Genomic DNA, 20343 nt, shown 5'->3' with positions numbered 1-20343 from the left:
TAAATCATAAAATTAAAATAAAACATTCTAGAATAACATACACAAAAAAGTTAAACAATAACTATCTCTAAATGATGGAATTAAATGTGATTATTAATTTATCCTTTATAAATTAATAGTGGTAAATCTACACAAAACACATAGATAATTAAGTTGATTATATAAATCTATGTATGGACTTGAACATACCTACGTATCTAATCTCACCTCTATTATTACTTTCAGTTTTGACTTTTGAAAATTAACATTTCTTCAAAATTCTAATTTAGACTTCTTTAGGATTTCAAAGGCATTGAGAGATATGTGTCATCCCAACACGACCAACACTGTTCCTATACTACTGTACAATTTATTTTTAGTTTGCTTTGCAATTATAAATAAAATACAATTTTGTCAATGTGCAGTGCTACGCTGGGCCTTGCCTTCTGAGTTACTGCCCAACCCCTCTCCAAAAAAAAAAACAAAAAACTAAACCATTTCTATAATAAACTGCCTGAAGTTCATAAGGAAAGCCACAGCACAATGCCACTTCTTTAATAGCTTTAGAAAAAAGTAATCATCAGTGAGGCCCCCTACCTCCACCCCAAGTGGAGAAACATCAAGTAGACTTATTCAGACATTCAACAAGTCTGACTTCCCTCTCCTTCCAAACATCTCTACCACAATACTACAGGGGAAAATGAAGCTTAATATACAGTAAGAGAAGTTTAAAGATAATTGAAATTACCTAAGATTTCATAATAATTTAGCAGTTTAATACTGAACTAAATATGAACTTCATATTAAATATATGACATTCAGATTGTCCTCATTCAGATTACAATTATAGATGGACCATGTATGATATGCTAAACCACCTGTAAGTAATGCTAAAGACATTCCAGAATTGATAAAATTTCATTGTCAAGATAGAGTTAGTTGCTCAGTTGTATTCAACTCTTTCCAACTCTATGGACTACAGCGCACCAGGCTCCTCTGTCCAAGGAATTCTCCAGGCAAGAATATTGGAGTGGGTTGCCACTTCCTACTCCAGGGGATCTTCCTGACCCAGGAATCGAACCCCCGTTTCCTGCATTGCAGGCAGATTCTTTGCCATCCTAGCCACCAGAGAAGCCCAGATAAAGAAAAAAGCACTTGAAGTAAGTCAGACAGTGAAAGACAAATACTGCATGATTTCACTGATATGTGTAATCTACAAAGAAAACCAAATCATAAAAACAGAATAAAGTGACAGTTGCTAGGTGTGGGTGGAGAATGGGTAAAGGTGGTCAAAAGGTTATAAACTTCCAGTTTTAACACGAATAAGTTCTGGGGGTCCACTGTACAGCATGGTAACTATAGTTAGCAATACTGTATTATATAGTTGAAAGTTGCTAAAAGAGCAATGTGTTAACTAACCTTACTATAGTAACCAGTTTGCAATATATATGTACATCAAATCATCACACTGTACACTTTATACCTACACAATGTTGTTTCACAAGTATATCTCAATAAAGCTGTAAAAAAGAAAAAGCACTTACCACTAAGTCCCAATTATTTTGTTCAAGCAGTGTAATAGCTTCATCAATGTTTTCAATGCCAGTACATGCCTGAAAACAAAGTAAGAATTTTAGATAGAATTTTGGGAATGAAGGTTAATTAGCATTGAAAGAAACAAACAGCATAATGTGCAATTTAAGTTTGAACAGGTATGTGAACAAAGCCAAGACATTAAATGCCTAACACTTCTAAGCATTTTACACAGATGGTCTGAAAATTGTTCATTACAATATAACTTAACATTACACTGAAGTAAAAGACAATAAAGTAATAAAGTATGTTTAAATGCTGATTGGAGCCCAGGATGATCACTACATCTCTACAGCCCCAGGACAACTTCTATTAAACAGCTTCTGATGAACAATCATGTGTTAAAAAAATGAACTTTGATCCATACTTCGCACTTTATTCAAAAATTAACTCAAAATAATAACAGACAAAATATTAGCAGCCACTGCCACTGCAGAACCACAATGCTGAAAGGAAAGCAGCAGCAGCAGCAGCCCTCACTGCCAGAGCAGGAGGAGCCTGGAGAGGGCTGAAAGTCCCATCAGACTACCTCACCTTCGAGGCCCTCCTGTCATGGCAATGAAAACCCTGGTGACTCCAAGTCAGCTCTTCACGATGATTCCACCATTGCTCAGTCTCCCATCTCCTCCCTGGGGCAGGGAAAAGGGTTAAGCCTCAGATCTGGCTCATGTGGTCACAGCTGGTAGGGGGCCAATGATGAACTGCCTTTTCCTGGACCAGGCCACAGGGATCCCTCCAGGCAAGCTTTTACAAAAAGCGGAGAAATCCTCCAAGTCTCACGAGCTGGTCTCTTACTTAGAATACCTGCCTATCCAAGGATGGACCCCAGGTTATGAAAGACATGACTCAACTGCCCTGTCTGCTGACGCTTTGCCAAAAAGGTCCACTGTTCATATGGGGACTGAACTCTTTGTCTTCTACCACCCAGGCATCAATGGACTTCCTCTGTGAGACTGTGCCTTCCCACAGCCCTCTGTAACCTACCAGCCATATACTTCCCTGTGGTCCTGTGATAGCTAGTGTGGGGCTGTTCCAACAACCAATCAGTGACACCCACTCCCAATGGCCACCTCCCCCATTTGGGGTCCAAAGTTGTGTTTCATCACTGGTGTGCAGTGTACATACTTCTGATCGAGCCTCCAGAGACTCGTTTTCAGGACCCCATCTTTGCTCTGTTCAACTGCCTCCTGGATCCTCCTCCCCCTAGCCAATGACTGCTGAACAGGAAACTTCTTTGGTGCTGTTTCTTATTCATCTGTCCACCCAGCCTCCAGGGTTGCCCTTAATTCCTGAGAGGCGTAGAGCAGTTCTCTTCTTCTAGCTGCTTGTTTTTTAAGTTCTTTATATGTCACAACCCCTACACCCAATAGTATCAGCTGCTCTGTGAAACCGACCAGGTGGTCCAATCCCAGGTCAAGCTTGAATGACTGGTAGTCATACTCCCTGAAAGGCTATACCTCCTGTTTTTAAGTTTCACTGCTTCTGCACGAATAGCATGATCCCCACTACTAAGGTCTCTGGTCAGTATACTTTGTGAAACTGTGCGTCCCCTCATAGCCTTTCTTGGTGTTCACATAATCTTTGTCACTTTCAACAGTATAGTACTCTTTTCTCCCCAACTGAGTGAGGCCACTGTACTGTCTAGACTTTCCCCACCTCCCAACATGGAAAAATTATGAAACTTTACCCAAGACTGCCTTTCTGGTCCTCCCCATTTTTCCAGTGCCAATTTCTTTGGGTCTGACATAGGCCCAAGAGATGTCCTCTAAGTATCAGATGGGCCTACCCTGTGTCCTCTTTGACTTCCCTGGTGGCTCAGACAGTAAAGTGCCTGCCTACAATGCGGGAGATGCTTTACCATCTGAGCCATCAGGGAAGTCGAAGAGGACACAGGGTAGGCCCATTTGATACCCAGGTTAGAATCCCTGGGTCGGGAAGATCTCCTGGAGAAGGAAATGGCAACCTACTCCAGTATTCTTGCCTGGAAAATCCCATGGACGGAAAAACCTGGTAGGCTACAGTCTACGAGGTTGCGAAGAGTCGGACACGACTAAGTGACTTCACTTTCAATCACTCTTTCTTTTATGTCCTCTTCAGCCCATTTTACTTAAGATTACATATCTGTGAGGTGACCCGCCCTTTTGCTTGAATTCTGTGAATCTCCCCCTGGCCCATCTTTGGGTAGAACCTAGACAGTACTATTGGCACCCCACTCCAGCATTCTTGCCTGGAAAATCCCCATGGGCGGAGGAGCCTGGAAGGCTGCCTGGAAGGCTGCGACCCATGGGGTCGCTGAGGGTCGGATACGACTGGGCAACTTCACTTTCACGCATTGGAGAAGGAAATGGCAACCCACTCCAATGTTCTTGCCTGGAGAATCCCAGGGACAGGGGAGCCTGGTGGGCTGCCATCTGTGGGGTCACACAGAGTCGGACACAACGGAAGTGACTTAGCCGCAGACAGTACTGTTGCCCACTCCCAACCTTCTTTCCCTACATCCATGGCATTCGCTGATGTCCATGCAAATGGCAGTGAACAGATTTAGTTTTGAACTGGCCCTAAGGAAAGAGGTCGGAGTTGTATGGGCAAAAGGGAAGAATAAGAGCCACTGGAGAACTGAGAATGAATTATTTTAACTTTTTTTATATTAGTAACAAATACAGTGGAAAATAAACAAATACATACATATCTAAATAAATAAATAAATAACAGACATAAAGTAAAACCCCAAACTACAAAGCCTCTAAATTTGTGCTGTTGGATACTACACACATATGGCTGGTGAGCCCTTGAAATGTAGTTCAACTGAGTTAAGATGTGTTAAATACATACCAGTGAAGGACTTAATACAAAGATTAAAATGGGAAGTATCTCATTAATAATTTTTCTAAATGAACAAATGTTGAAATAATCATTTAAAGTATATTGGCTTAAAGGCTTCCCTGGTGGCTCTGTGGTAAAGAGTCCACCTGCCAATACAGAAGACAGGGTTAGATCCCTGGTTGGAGAATATTCCACATGCTGCAGAGTAGCTAAGCCCACACAACACAACTATTGAATCTGTGCTCTAGAGCCTAGGAACTGCAACTACTGAAGCCCATGCGCCCTAGAGCCTGTGCCCCACAACAGAAGCCACTGCAATGAGATGCTCACGCACCTCAATGAGAGAGTAGCTTCTGCTCCCCATAACTAGAGAAAAGCCCACACAACAAAAAAGACCCAGCACAGCCTAAATAAATAAACGAAATTATAAAAAATTATAAAAAATAATTGGCTTGAATAAAACACATTTAAATTTATTTTACCTGTTTCTTTTATTTTTTCTGTTTCTTAATGTGGACACTAAAGAAATTTATTACATATATGATTCATTCTATTTCTAATGCTATTCTAGAAGAAAACATAGAAGGAAATCTTTGTGACATTTAGATACAAATGCAAAAGTACAATCAAAAAAACTGATAAAATGGACTTTATTAAGAACTACCACTCACGAAGACCAAAACAGACATGTCTCCAAAGAAGAAACAGAGACGGCCAAGAGGAACATGAGATGTCAAATATCACTAATTATCAGAGAAATGCAAATCAAAGTGACGATGAGATATCACGTCACACCAGCCAGAAAGGCTATCATCAAAAAATTCACAAACAATAAAGGCTGGAGAGGGTGTGGAGAGAAGGCAACCCTCTTATACTGTTGGTGGGAATGTAAACTGGTACAGCCACTATGGAGAACAGTATGGAGGTTGCTTAAAAACTAAAAACAGAGCTATCATATGACCCCGCAATCCATTCCTGGGCATATATCCAGAGAAAAACATGATCCGAAAAGATACATACACCCCAATGTTCATTGCAGCACTGATTACAATAGCCAAGATGTAGAAGGAACCTAAATGTCCACTAATAGGGGAATGGCTAAAAAAGATGTGGTACATATATATAATTCTTACTCAGCCATTAAAAAGAATGAAACAATGTCATTTGCAGCAACATGGATGGACCTAGAGATTGTCATACTGAATGAAATAAGTCAGACAGAGGACAAATATCATCTGACATCCTTTACATGTGGAACCTAAAAAGAAATGATACAAATAAACTTACAAAACAGAAAGAGACTCACAGACTTAATGAGAACAAACTTATAGTTGTCAGGGGGAAGGATGAGGGAAGGAATAGTTACAGAGTGTGGGATCAATAGATACACACTGCTATATTTAAAATGAATAACCAACAAAAACCTACTGTATAATACAGGGAACTTTGCTCAAAGTTATGTGGCAACCTGGATGGGAGGGGAATTTGGAAGAGAATGCTGACTACAAACATCAAGAGGGAATTCTGGAGGGTAAAGGAACAGCTTAAATCCTAAATAACATAAAAAAGCAAAACAAGTAAGACATTTAAAAATGGAATCTTCATTTTAAGCTACATGAAGAGATAGGAATAATCCAAAGGATCCAAATACTAATAAAAGCTACTAAAAACAAGACTGGGAGTGGACTTTGGCTCAGATCATGAACTTTTTATTGTCAAATTCATACTTAAATTGAAGAAAGTAGGGAAAATCACTAGATCACTCAGGTATGACCTAAATCAAATCCCTTATGATCATACAGTGGAAGTGAGAAATAGATTTAAGGGACTAGATCTGATAGACAGAGTGCCTGATGAACCATGGGGAGGTTCATGACATTGTACAGAAGACAGAAATCAAGACCATCCCCAGGGAAAAGAAATGCAAAAAAGCAAAATGGCTGTCTGAGGAGGCCTTACAAATAGCTATGAAAAGAAGAGAAGTGAGAGGCAAAGGAGAAAAGGAAAGATATACCCATTTGACTGCAGAGTTCCAAAGAATAGCAAGGAGAGATAAGAAAGCCTTCCTCAGCGATCAATGCAACGAAATAGAGGAAAACAACAAAATGGGAAAGACTACAGATCTCTTCAAGAAAATTAGAGATACCAAGAGAACATTTCATGAAAAGATGGGCTCGATAAAGGACAGAAATGGTATGGACCTAACAGAAGTAGAAGATATTAAGAAGAGGTGGCAAGAATACACAGAAGAACTGTACAAAAAAGACCCAGATAATCACAATGGTGTGATCACTCACCTAGAGCCCGACATCCTGGAATGTGAAGTTAGGTGGGTCTTAGGAAGCACCACTACGAACAAAGCTAGTGGACGTGATGGAATTCCAGTTGAGCTAATTCAATTCCTAAAAGATGATGCTGTGAAAGCGCTGCACTCAATATGCCAGCAAATTTGGAAAACTCAGCAGTGGCCACAGGACTGGAAAAGGTCAGTTTTCATTCTAATCCCAAAGAAAGGCAATGCCAAAGAATGCTCAAACTACAGCACAATTGCACTCATCTCACATGCTAGTAAAGTAATGCTCTAAATTCTCCAAGCCAGGCTTCAGCAGTATGTGAACCATAAACTTCCAGATGTTCAAGCTGGTTTTAGAAAAGGCAGAGGAACCAGAGATCAAATTGCCAACATCTGCTGGATCATGGAAAAAGCAAGAGAGTTCCAGAAAAACATCTATTACTGCTTTATTGACTATGCCAAAGCCTCTGACTGTGTGGATCACCACAAACTGTGGAAAATTCTGAAAGAGATGGGAATACCAGACCACCTGACCTACCTCTTGAGAAATCTGTATGCAGGTCAGGAAGTAACAGTTAGAACTGGACATGGAACAACAGACCGGTTCCAAATAGGAAAAGGAGTAAGTCAAGACTGTATATTGTCACCATGCTTATTTAACTTATATGCAAAGTACATCATGAGAAACGCTGGACAGGATGAAGCACAAGCTGGAATCAAGGTTGCCAGGAGAAATATCAATAACCTCAGATATGCAGGTGACACCACCCTTATGGCAGAAAGTGAAGAGGAACTAAAAAGCCTCTTGATGAAAGTGAAAGAAGAGAACAAAAAAGTTGGCTTAAAGCTCAACATTCAGAAAACATCATGGCATCCAGTCTCATCACGTCATGGGAAATAGATGGGGAAACAGTGAAAACAGTGGCAGACTTTATTTTTCTGGGCTCCAAAATCACTGCAGACGGTGACTGCAGTCATGAAATTAAAAGACGCATACTCCCTGGAAGAAAAGTTATGACCAACCTAGACAGCATATTAAAAAGCAGAGACATTACTTTGTCAACAAGGGTCCGTCTAGTCAAGGCTTGGTTTTTCCAGTGGTCATGTATGGATGTGAGAATTAGACTTTAAAGAAAGGTGAGTGCCAAAGAATGGATGCTTTTGAACTGTGGTGTTGGAGAAGACTCTTGAGAGTCCCTTGGACTGCAAGGAGATCCAACGAGTCCATCCTAAAGATCAGTCCTGGGTGTTCATTGGAAGGACTGATGCTGAAGCTGAAACTTCAATACTTTGGCCACCTGATGCAAAGAACTGACTCATTTGAAAAGACCCTGATGCTGAGAAAGATTGAAGGTGGGAAGAGAAGGGGACCACAGAGGATGAGATGGCTGGAGGGCATCACCAACTCAATGAACAAGAGTTTGAGTAAACTCCGGGAGTTGATGATGGACAGGGAGGCCTGGCATACTGCAGTCCATGAGGTCGCAAAGAGTTGGACACAACTGAGCGACTGAACCAAACTGAAAAACAGTTAAGACAGGGCAGAAGTTACATAGCAGGAAGTAGAAAGAAAAACTACAGGAGTAGAGAGCAAGTCTAACCACAGAAATTACCAGAAAGCACAAGCAAAAATACACCTCTTCAATGACAACACTATTTTTCTTCAAAAAGAAAAAGAAAAAATTTTGAGGAGGTAGTTCTAAGAACCCATCCATCCACAGAAACTTACATCAATTGAGCAAAAACTGTCAGAGACAAATTTGCCAAAACTCTGGAAAGTGGTGAAAGCTTTATGTCAACCAAACAAATACTGAAACAAAATAAAGGTGACTTAAAAACAGTATAAAAACCTTAAGGCATTTTTATTTTCCCCTTCTTCATTCTTGGGTCAATAACAATCTTGAATGCCCTAGCCCACATTCCAATGGTTGGACCCTTGACCCTAGTTCTACAGGGAGCAGAGTATACTTTGTTTTCAAAGAATTTGTTTGTCTATTGTGACCTGTATGGGGCTACCTCAAGGACTGATTGAGGGCACTCTCCTTTGATCAATCTGGATCTCTTTAGACAGAAAAGTAGCTATCAAGGGGCAATTCTTTGAAAAAGAATTTAAGGAAAATGAAAAATCCACTACCAGAACTTCCCTGGTGGTCCAGGGGCTAAGACTCTGTGCTCCCAATATAAGGATCCATGGTTCAATCTCTGGGCAGGGAACCAGATCCCTTATGCCACAACTAAGAGTTTATATGGTGCAACTAAAGATCCCACGTGCCACAACTAAGACCCAGCAGAGTCAAATAAGTAAATAAAAATAAATATTTAAAAAGAAAAAAAATTAAAATCCGCTGCCTTTTGGGACAAAATATTACAGTTAAGTGAAATAAGACATGTCTAAAATCTGGAGAAAAAGCTGCAAAGTGAATTTCTTTGGGAAATTAGGGCACTGAAAAACATGTGGGGAATTTAGAAGGACATGCACATGTCCAAGGTAAGACACCTACTCACAGAAAACAACTGGCTCATCTCTAGGCATAGCATGAACAGGAAATAAAGGCTAACATGGAGTTTCATACAGCCCAGCTGAGTGTTAGAATGTCTCAACACAGAGTCAGCCTGCAAAGACTAGGAAAGAATTTCCTTTCTTCCTTTTCTCTTTCCTCTTATTTTCTTTGTTATTCAAGGTGTTCAGGAAATCTCTCTCATAACACTAGCAGATCACAGCTAAAGAAAAAGAGATTTCAGATACTGTTACACATATAATGTTTATGTCCTCCCAACCCCTTTCAAACTTATATGCTAAAGTCCTAAGGGCTAGTGTGATGATGCATGGGGATGAGCCTTTGGAAGGTAATTAGGTTTTGTTGTTCTTCAGTCGCTCAGTCGTGTCCAACTCTTTGAGACCACACGGACCGCCGCACGCCAGACTTCCCTGTCCTTCACCATCTTCTGAAGCTTGCTCAAACTCATGTCCATTGAGTAGGTGATGCCAACCATCTCGTCTTCTGTCGTCCCCTTCTCCTCCTGCCTTCAATCTTTCCCAGCATCAGGGTCTTTTCTATACAATCGGCTCTTCCCATCCAGGTGGCCGAAGTATTAGAACTTCAGCTTGAGCATCAGGCCTTCCAAAGAATACTCAGGACTGATTTCCTTTAGAATTAACTGGTTTGATCTCTCTGCAAGTTTCTCTCAAGAGTCTTTCCCAAAAGCACAGTAAGAAGGCATCAATTCTTTAGCACTCAGCCTACTTTATGGTCCCAACTCTCACATCCATAGCTTTGATAAAAAGGACCTTCATTGGTAAAGTAATGTCTCTGCTTTTTAATATGCAACCTAGGTTGGTTATAGTTTTTCTTCCAGGGAGCAAGCGCCTTTTAATTTCATGGCCACAATCACCATCTGCAGTGATTTTGGAGCCCAAGAAATAAGTCTCTCAATGTTACCATTGTTTCCCCATCTATTTTCCATGAAGTGATGAGATCAGATGCCATGATACTAGTTTTTTGAATGCTGAGTTTCAAGCCAGCTTTCTCACTCTCCTCTTTCACACTCATCAAGAGGTTCTTTAGTTCCTCTTCACTTTCTGCCATAAGGGTGGTGTCATCTGCATATCTGAGGTTATTGCTGTGTCTCCTGGCAATCTTGATTTCAGTTTGTGCTTCTTCCAACCCAGCATTTTGCATGATGTACTCTGCAACCAAGTTAAATAAGCAGGGTAACAATATACAGCCTCGACGTACTCCTTTGACAATTCTGAACCAGTCCATTGTTCCATGTCTAGTTCTAACTGTTGCTTCTTGACCTGCATACAGGTTTCTCAGGAGGCAGGTAAGGTGGTCTGGTATTCCCATCTCTTCAAGAATATTTCAGTTTGTTGTAATCCACATAGTCTAAGGCTTTAGCATACTCAATGAAGCAGATTTTTTACGGAATTCTCTTGCTTTTTCTATGATCCATTGGATGTTGGCAATTTGATCTCTGGTTCCTCCACCTTTTCTAAATCCAGCTTGAACATCTGGAAGTTCTCCATTCATGTACTGTTGAAGCCTAGTTTGCAGAATTTTGAGCATTACTTTGCTATTATGTGAGATGAATGTAATTGTGCAATAGTTTGAACATTCTTTTTCATTGCCTTTCTTTGGGAATGGAATGAAAACTGACCTTTTCCAGTCCTGTGGCCACTGTTCAGTTTTCCAAATTTGCTGGCATATTGATTGCAACATTTGAACAGCATCATCTTTTAGGATTTGAAATAGCTCAGCTGGAATTCCATCACCTCCACTAGCTTTGTTCATAGTGATGCTTCCTAAGGCCCATGTGACTTCGCACACCAGGATGTCTGGCTCCAGGTGAGTGATCACACCATCATGTTAGGTCATAAAGGTGGAGCCCTCATGATAGGATTAGTGCCCCTTAGACAAAGAGGGCTTGCTCTAGTTCCCTCATCTGTCTCTCAAGGCCATGCAAGAAGAAAGTGAGAAGGTGGTCATCTGCAAGGCAGAAGAGAGTTGCTGCTGCTGCTGCTAAGTTGCTTCAGTCGTGTCCAACTTTGTGAGACCCCATAGACAGCAGCCCACCAGGCTCCGCCATCCCTGGGATTCTCCAGGCAAGAACACTGGAGTGGGTTGCCATTTCCTTCTCCAATGCATGAAAGTGAAAAGTGAAAGTGAAGTCGCTCAGTCGTGTCCAACTCTTCATGACCCAATGGATTGTAGCCTACCAGCCTCCTCCGTCAATGGGATTTTCCAGGCAAGAGTACTGGAGTGGGGTGCCATGAAGAGAGTTATCAGAATTCAATTGTGCCGGGACCATGATCTCAGAGTTCTAGCCTTCACAACTGTGCAAAAATAAATTTCTGTTATTCGGTATTTTGTTACAGTAGCCTTAGCAGATTAAGACAGAAACCACTCATAACCAAATAAATTACAAAAATAGTTTACAAAAAGTCACTAAACAAACAGAAAACTACAACCCACAGAAAGCAACAAAAACAAGCCATGAGTAATGGGGAAGAATCTTATTTCCCAAGTTATCAAGCTACGATATTTTAAATACCACTTATCAAAAAAAATTATGACACATGCAGGTAAACAAAAAGGATGGTCCATTCAAAGCAGAAGTGAAGTGAAGTGAAGTCACTCAGTCGTGTCCGACTCTTTGTGACCCCATGGGCTGTAGCCTACCGGGCTCCTCCATCCATGGGATTTTCCAGGCAAGAATTCAAAGGAGAAATAAATAGAAACTATCTATGAGGAAAGAACAGAAATCCGACTTACTAGAGAAAGACTTTTAATCACTGTCTTAAATATGCTCAAAAAACTCAATAAAAAACATTAAAAAAGAACTAATGAAAATCAGAAGGATGACATGTGAACAAATGGAGACTATCAATAAAGAGATAAAGATTATTTCACAAAACAACAACAAAGAAATCTAGAACTCAACAGTACGCTATAGGATTTTAACAGCAACTTTAGGCAGGCACAAGAAAGATCAGAGAACTTGAGGACTAGCCAGCTAAACTTATTCAGTCTCAGAAACACAAAGAAAAATGAACAGAGCCTAAGAGATATTATGGGACCCCAATAAGTGTACCAGTACATGCAGAACAGGGAGTCTCAGAAGGAAAAGAAAGAAGAGAAAAATATTTGATGAAATAATAGCTGAAAACATCCTAGAAAACTTCCTAAATTTGACCAAATATAGGAAACCACATATTTATGAAGTTCAACATGCTCCAAGAAGGATAAATGAAAGACACCCACAGCAAAACACATTATGATTAAGCTGTGCATGCTTAGTCACTCAGTCATATCCAACTCTTTGTGACTCTATGGACTGTAGCCTGCCAGGCTCCTCTGTCCATGGGCTTTTCCCAGCAAGAATACTGGAGTGGGTTGCCACTTCCTCCTCCAGGGGATCCTCCTGACCCAGGGATCAAACCCATGCCCTCCCACATCTTCTGCACTGCTGGTGGATTCTTTACCATTGAGCCACCAGGAAAGCCCATGATTAAGCTATCAAAAGCCAAAAGAACCTTGAAAATAACAAGAGAAAAGTATTTCATGTATAAGGAATCCTCAATAAGATTAGAAGCTAATTTCTCATCAGAAAATATAAAGATTAGGAGGCAGTGTGATACATATTTAAAGTGAAAAACAAAAACTGTGAACCAAAGGGAAAAAACTGTCGTTCAAAACTGAGGCAGTAATATTTTCCTAGCTAAACAAAAGCTGAAGGAGACTGTCACTACTAGATCTATGCTTCAAGAAACGCTAAGTGGGAAATGAAAAGACACTAGACAGTCACTGGAAGCTATACAAAGAAATAAAAACACAGGTAAACAGGTAAATATTAAAGCCAGTATTATTGTGCTTTTGATTTGTAACTCCTCTTTTTTCTGTATGATTTAACAAAAAATGCACAAAACAATAACTATAAATTGATGTTAATGGGCACGTAATATATAAAGGCACAACATGTGATTACAGCATAAAGGAAGAGAGATAGAAGTATAGCTGTATACTGCTGAAGCTGGTGTTAATTCAAAACAGAAAAACTTCAAAATATACCAAAAAGGAAATTAGAAAAGAATCAAATCAGTACAATATAAAAAAGTCAAACACGAAAGGCAGTAATGAAGGTACAGGGCAGGGAGTGGGGACAGATAACACATTAAAAAAACAGCAAAATGGCACAATTAAATGTTTCTTTATCAGTTATTATTTTAAGTATAAAAGGATTAAACACACCAATTAAAAAGCAAAGATTAGCAGAAGGAATAAAAAGACATGACTCAACTAAAGGTGATCTACAAGAGACTAAGATTCAAAGACAAAACTAAGTGGAAAGTAAAAGGACGGAAAGGTATGCAAAAGACAGCTTGGGTGGCTGTACCAATATGAGATAAAATGGACTTTAAATTTTTAAAAAATTATAGGATAGTTAAAAAGGTATTATATATTGATAAAAGGGACAACCCTCAGAAGATATAAAAACAATAAACATATAGATAATAATAACAGAGCCTCCAAAGTGTACTAAGAAAAAATTGACAGAATTGAAGGGAGAAACAGTTATACAATAATAGTCGGAGATGTTAATACCCTACCATCACTGTGGTACAGAACAACTAGAAAGAAGACCAATAATGAAATAAAAACCTTGAAAAATATTATAAGCCAACTAGATATAACAGACATTTGCAGAATACTCCACTCCCAAACAACAGAAATATGTATTTTTCTTTAGAGCATACAGAATATTCTCTAGGATAACACATTATACATAGCCACAAAACAAGTTTCAATAAATTTTCAAACACTAAAGTCATATAAAAGATTGTTTCACTACTAAAAATGAATGTACAGCTATAAACATCTTCATTTTAAAAAACAAAAGATCTCAAGCCAATAATCTAATTTTATACCTTAAGGAACAGAAAAAGAACTAACTAAACCCAAAGGCAGCAAAAGGAAGAAAACAATAAAATCAGAATAAAATTAATAAAAAATAGATAAAATTAACAACACCAAAAGTTGTTTCTTCACAAAGACTAACAAAATTGACAAACTTCTAGCTAGACGAAGAATAAGAGAAAGAAGACTCAAATTACTAAAGTCAGAAGTGAAAGTAGGGATATCACTACTGACCTTATGCAAATAAAAATATAAAAATAATGTTATGAACAATATATGAAAATGTATTAGGTATCCCAGATGAAATGGAAAAATCCCTAAAAAACAAACTACCAAAACTGACTCAAGAAAAAAATAGAAAATCCAAATTGACTTACAAGCAAAAAGATTGTATCAGCAATCAAAAGGGTAATCAAAAGGCTTCCAACAAAGAAAAGACAAGAATGAGATGGCCTCACCGTTAAATTCTACCAATCATTAAGAGAATTAATACAAATCCTTCTGTAACATTTCCAAAAAACTGAAGAGGAAACACTTCATAAGTCAGTCTATGAGGTCACTATGACCCTAATAACAAAGTCAGACAAACAGAGCACAAGGAAAGAAAACTAGAGACCTATATACGTTACAGATAAAGGTGAAAAAAACCCTCAGCATAATACTAGCAATATGGAATAAACTACATATTAGGAGTATAAGGCATGATCAAGTGGAATATTACAGGATTGCAAGGGGGTTCAACAAAGAGGAATCATTATACCACATTCTTAAGCTGAAGGAAAAACAAAACAAAATAACATGATCCATTTAAATGACGCAGAAAAAGAATCTGAAAAGCCAACAACCTTTCATGGTAAAAATAGACTATGAATAAAAAGGAACTTCTTTAACATGATAAAAGACACTTATGAAAAACCCAGAACTAAATCATACTCAATTATGAAAGACTAAAAGCTTTTATTTACCCTAAGATCAAGAACAAGATAGGATGCCCACTTTTGCCACTTCTATGCAACATTATATAGAAAATTCTAGCAGATCAATTAGGCAAGAAAAAGAAATGAAAAACATCAAAACTGGAATAGAAGCAAACTATCCATATTCCCAGATCACAAGATCATATACAAAATCCTAAGGAATTCACACACACACACACATACATACCTCCAACAACCATTAGAGCTAATAAATTCAGCAAAGTTAAAGGATAAAAGATCAATGCACCAAACTAGGTTATATTTGCTACATACACTAGCAAAGAACAATCTGAAAAGGCTCTTAGAAAAATAATTCTCTTTATGATGTGGTCTAAAAGAATAAAATATCTAGGAATAAATTTAACCAAGGAAGTGAAAGATTGGTACAGTGAAAACTACAAAATATGATTAAAAGAAATTTTAAAAGACCTAAATAAGTGAAAAAACATCAAATGTTCACAGATTCCAAGATTTACTTTCATTAAGAGTACCCAAAGTAATCTACAAATTCCATACAATCCTTACCAAAATTCCAATAGCTTTTTTTGTAGAAATGGAAAACCCAATCCTCAGATTCATATAGAACAGCAAGGAATCCACAAGAGTTATAATAATCTTGGGAAAAGAAAAACTTGAAAGACTCACACTTGGTTATTTCAAAACTTACTATTAAAAAGAACTGAGAGTCCAAAACTGAACATATACATCTATCAACAACTGCTTTTTCAAAAATGTGCAAAAACAGTTCAATAGGGAAAGAACAGTCTATTCCACCAACAGTGCTAAGAAAACTAGATATTCATATCACATGCAAAATAATGAACCTGGACCCCTACTTTACACCATATACAACAATTGACTCAAAATGGATTAACAACATATATATAAGACCTCAAAACATTAAACTCTTTGAAAAAAATAAAAGGGTATATCTTTAAGACCTCAGATTTGGTAATGAGTTCTTAGACATGACATTTAAACAATGAGCAACAAAGAATGGTCAAACTACCGTACAATTGCACTCATTTCACATGCTAGCAAGATAATGCTCAAAATCCTTCAAGCTAGGCTTCAACAGTACGTGAACCATGAGCTTCCAATGTACAAAATGGATTTAGAAAAGGCAGAGGAACCAGAGATCAAACTGCGAAAATCTGCTGGATCACAGAGAAAGCAAGGTAATTCCAGAAAACATCTACTTCTGCTTCACTGACCATGCTAAAACCTTTGACTGTGTGGATCACAACAAACCGTGGAAAATTCTTAAAAGAGATGGGAATCCCAAACCACTTTACCTGCCTCTTGAGAAACATGTGTGCAGGTCAAGAAGCAACAGTTAGAATAGGACATGGAAGAATGGACTGGTTCAAATTTGTAAAGGAAGTTAAGTCAAGGCTGTATGTTGTCACCCTGCTTATTTAACTTTTATGCAGAGTACATCATGGAAATGCCAGGCTGGATGAAGCACAAGCTGAATCAAGACTGCTGGGAGAAATATCAATAACCCTCAGATATGCAAATGACAACACCCTTACAGCAGAAAGCAAAGAGGAACTAAAGAACCTCCTGATGAAGGTTTAAGAGGAGAGTGAAAAAGCTGGCTCAAAACTCAACATTTGAAAAACTAAGATCATGACATCTAGTCCCATCACTTCATAGCAAACAGATGGGGAAACAATGGAAACAGTGAGAGAATTTATTTTCTTGGCCTCCAAATCACTGTGGACAGTGACTGCAGCCATGAAATTAAAAGACACTTGCTCCCTGGAAGAAAAGCAATGACAAACCTAGACAGTGTATTAAAAAGCAGAGACATTACTTTGCTGACAAAAGTCCATACTGTCAAAGCTATGGTTTTTTCAGTAGTTATGGACAGATGTGAGTTGGACCATAAAGAAGGCTGAGCCCTGAAGAACTGATGCCTTCTGTGGTGCCAGAGAAGATTTTTGAGAGTCCCTTGGACTTCAAGGAGATCAAACCAGTTAAGGCTAAAGGAAATCAGTCCTGAATATTCATCGCAAGGACTGGTGTTGAAGCAGAAGCTTCAATACTTTGGCCATGTGATGCAAAGTGCCAACTTACTGGAAAAGACCCTGATGCTGGGAAACAGTGAAGGCAGGAGAAGAGGGCGACAGAGGATGAGATGGTTTGATGGCATCACCAACTCAATGGACATGAGTTTGAGCAAACTCCAGGAGATGGTAATGGACAGCAAAGCCTGGCATGCTGCAGTCCATGGGGTCGCAAAGAGTGGGAAATGACCTAGTGACTAAACAAGAACAAATAGTTGACTTATAGTATCATGTTAGTTTCAGGTGTACAGCACAAGGATCCAGATAGCCAGATAAGATTCCTTTTTGGATTCTTCTCCTTTAGATGTTATTACAAAATATTCAGTATAGTTCCCTATGCTATACACTAGGTTCTTGTTGGTTATCTACTTTATATAGAGTAGTGTACATATGTTAATGACAATCTGCTAATTTATCCCTCCTTCCAACCCCATTTCCCCTTTAGTAACCATAAATTTGTTTTCTATGTCTGTGAAGACTGCTTTAATATTTAAAACATTTTTCCCAACCCTGGAGTAATTCCAGAGTCCTTATTCTGCCTGCAGCACACCAGGCTTCCCTGTCCATCACCAACTCCTGGAGCTTGCTTAAACTCATGCTCATCGAGTCGGTGATGCCATCCAACCATGTCATCCTCTGTTGTCCCCTTCTCCTCCTGCCTTCAATCTTTCCCACCAAGAGGGTCTTTTCCAATGAGTCAGTTCTTTGCATCAGTATTGGGAGCTTCAGCTTCAGCATCAGTCCTTCCAATGACTATTCAGGACTGATTTCCTTTAGGATTGACTGGTTTGATCTCCTTGCAGTCCAAGGGACTCTCAAGAGTCTTCTCCAACACCACAGTTCAAAAACATCAATTCTTCGGTGCTCAGCTTTCTTTATAGTCCAACTCTCACATCCATACATGACTACTGGGAAAACCATAGCTTTGACTAGACGGACCTTTGTCAGCAAAGTAATGTCTCTGCTTTTTAGTATGCTATCTAAGTTGGTCATAGCTTTTCTTCCAAGGAGCAAGCATCTTTTAATTTCATGGCTGCAGTTACTATCTGCAGTGATTTTGGAGGCCAAGAAAATAAAGTCTCTCACTGTTTCCATTGTTTCCCCATCTGTTTGCCATGAAGTGATGGGACCAAATGTCATGATCTTAGTTTTTTAAATGTTGAGTTTTAAGCCAGTATTTTCACCTTCCTCTTTCACTTTCATCAAGAGGCTCTTCAGTATCTCTTTATATAAAGATTTGCATAAGAATGTTAGGTCGGTTTTATCCATGATAATCAAAAAGTAACTAACAACTCAAATATCCATTAACAAGTGAACAGATACATGAAATGTGAAATATTTATATAATATAATACTCGTTGTTGTTCAGTCACCAAGTTGTGTCCGACTCTTTGTGACCCCATGGACTGCACACTAGGCTTCTGTGTCCCTCACCATCTCCTGGAGTTTGCCCAAGTTCACGCCCATTGCATCAGTGATGCCACCCAGCCATATCATCCATCCTCTGTCGCCCTCTTCTCCTTCTGCCTTCAATTTTTCCCAGCATCAGGGTCTGTTCCAATGAGTTGGCTATTTGCATCACATGGCCAAAGTACTGGAGCTTCCGCTTTAGCATCAGTATTTCCAATGAGTATTCAGGATTGATTTCTTTTAAGATTGACTGGTTTGATCTCCTTGCTGTCCAAGGGACTCTCAAGAGTCTTCTCCAGTACCACAATTAGAAAGCATCAATTATTCGGTGTCTGCCTTCTTTATGGTCCAGCTCTCACAACTATATGTGACTACTGGAAAGACCATAGCCTTGACTATACGGACCTTTGTTGGAAAAGTGATGTCCTTGCTTTTTATCACATTGTCTAGGTTTGTCATAGCTTTCCTGCCAAGAAGCAATCGTCTTTTAATTTCATGGCTGCAGTCACAATCCACAGTGATTTTAGAGCCAAAGAAGAGGAAATCATATAATATAATACTTGTTGTTCAAGTCGTGTCTGACGATACTACTCAGTAGTAAAAAAAAAAAAAAAAAGAATGAATTTGATACATGCATCAATGCAGATAAATCTCGAAAATACTGAGTTCAAGTAGCAAATACAAAATGTATATGCTACATGATTCCATATACATATTCAAAACTAGAAAACACTTATCTGGTGATAGAAATAAGGACAATAATTGCTTCTGGAGGTGAACCGATGGGTCAGAGACATCAAAGAACTTCTGAGGGTGACAGATATGTTCTTTATCTTAATCGGAGCTATGGTTTCTTGAGCATACTTTTGTTGAAATTTGTCAAACTGTATTACTAAAGGTATACCTCAACAACAACAAGAAAACCTACTAGGGAAAAATTTAATGAATGATTGGAAAGCGTCTGCCTGCAATGCAGGAGATCTGGGTTCGATCCCTGGGTCAGGAAGATCCCCTGGAGAAGGAAATGGCAACCCACTCCAGTATTCTTGCCTGGAGAATCTCATGGACAGAGGAGCCTGGTGGGCTACAGTCCACAGGGTCGCAAAGAGTTGGACACGACTGAGCGATCTATAGATAGAACCCTATCTCACTCCATGCCTTCATTAACTCACTCAAAAAATATTTATTGAGGATCAGCTACATTCTTGGCACCGGTTTAGGGCTGGGGATACAGTGAATAAATATAGAAAACCCTGCTTTCATTACACATGCATTGTAAAGGGAGGATATAGACAATAAATAAGAAATATAGTTTAAATACATACATATATTTAAGATAGTTAATAAACTGAGTATTAAAGCAAGGGGAATAGGCAACATTAATAATAGACTGAAATTTCTGATAGGTTGACCAGTGAAGACCAACAGTAGGAAGATAACTTTGGGGCTTATATCTATGACTTGGTTGTATAAATGGAGTGTAACTGGATATGGCATTATAATTCTGAGCCTAAGGCTTTAGTTATCGTAAGCTTCTGCCTGTCCCCTTACATCTATGTCAACATCACAAATGTTAACCCAGACAATCACTGGGTTATCTGCAGTCCCCTAAAGAGGATCTTAAAATGAATACGTACAGGACCTATCTGAGCCCAGCAAGGAGCCAAGTTCAACTAGATCTATACCTTGAAGTCAACTCACAGCAAGTGGCTGAATGAGAATAAGTAATTGTTGCTTTAAAATACTAAGCTATAGGGTGGTTTGTTGCTTAGCAATAGTAT

The 20343-nt window shown here is 38.9% G+C and overlaps 1 protein-coding gene across 2 annotated transcripts in view; it reads right to left on the bottom strand.

Annotated features, from left to right (window-relative positions):
• Nucleotides 1-20343, bottom strand: part of FAF1 (Fas associated factor 1) — a 499974-nt gene that overhangs the window by 443324 nt on the left and 36307 nt on the right. For both annotated transcript variants that reach the window (XM_027537300.1, XM_027537301.1), the window contains exon 2: nt 1524-1592. In XM_027537300.1, coding sequence (XP_027393101.1) covers nt 1524-1592 — 69 coding nt within the window. The remainder of the gene's footprint in view (nt 1-1523; nt 1593-20343) is intronic.

The sequence above is a fragment of the Bos indicus x Bos taurus genome, chromosome 3 (assembly GCF_003369695.1).
Source record: "Bos indicus x Bos taurus breed Angus x Brahman F1 hybrid chromosome 3, Bos_hybrid_MaternalHap_v2.0, whole genome shotgun sequence".
In the NCBI taxonomy this organism is placed as follows: Eukaryota; Metazoa; Chordata; class Mammalia; order Artiodactyla; family Bovidae; genus Bos; species Bos indicus x Bos taurus.
This window is presented reverse-complemented; position numbering and strand designations above follow the sequence as displayed.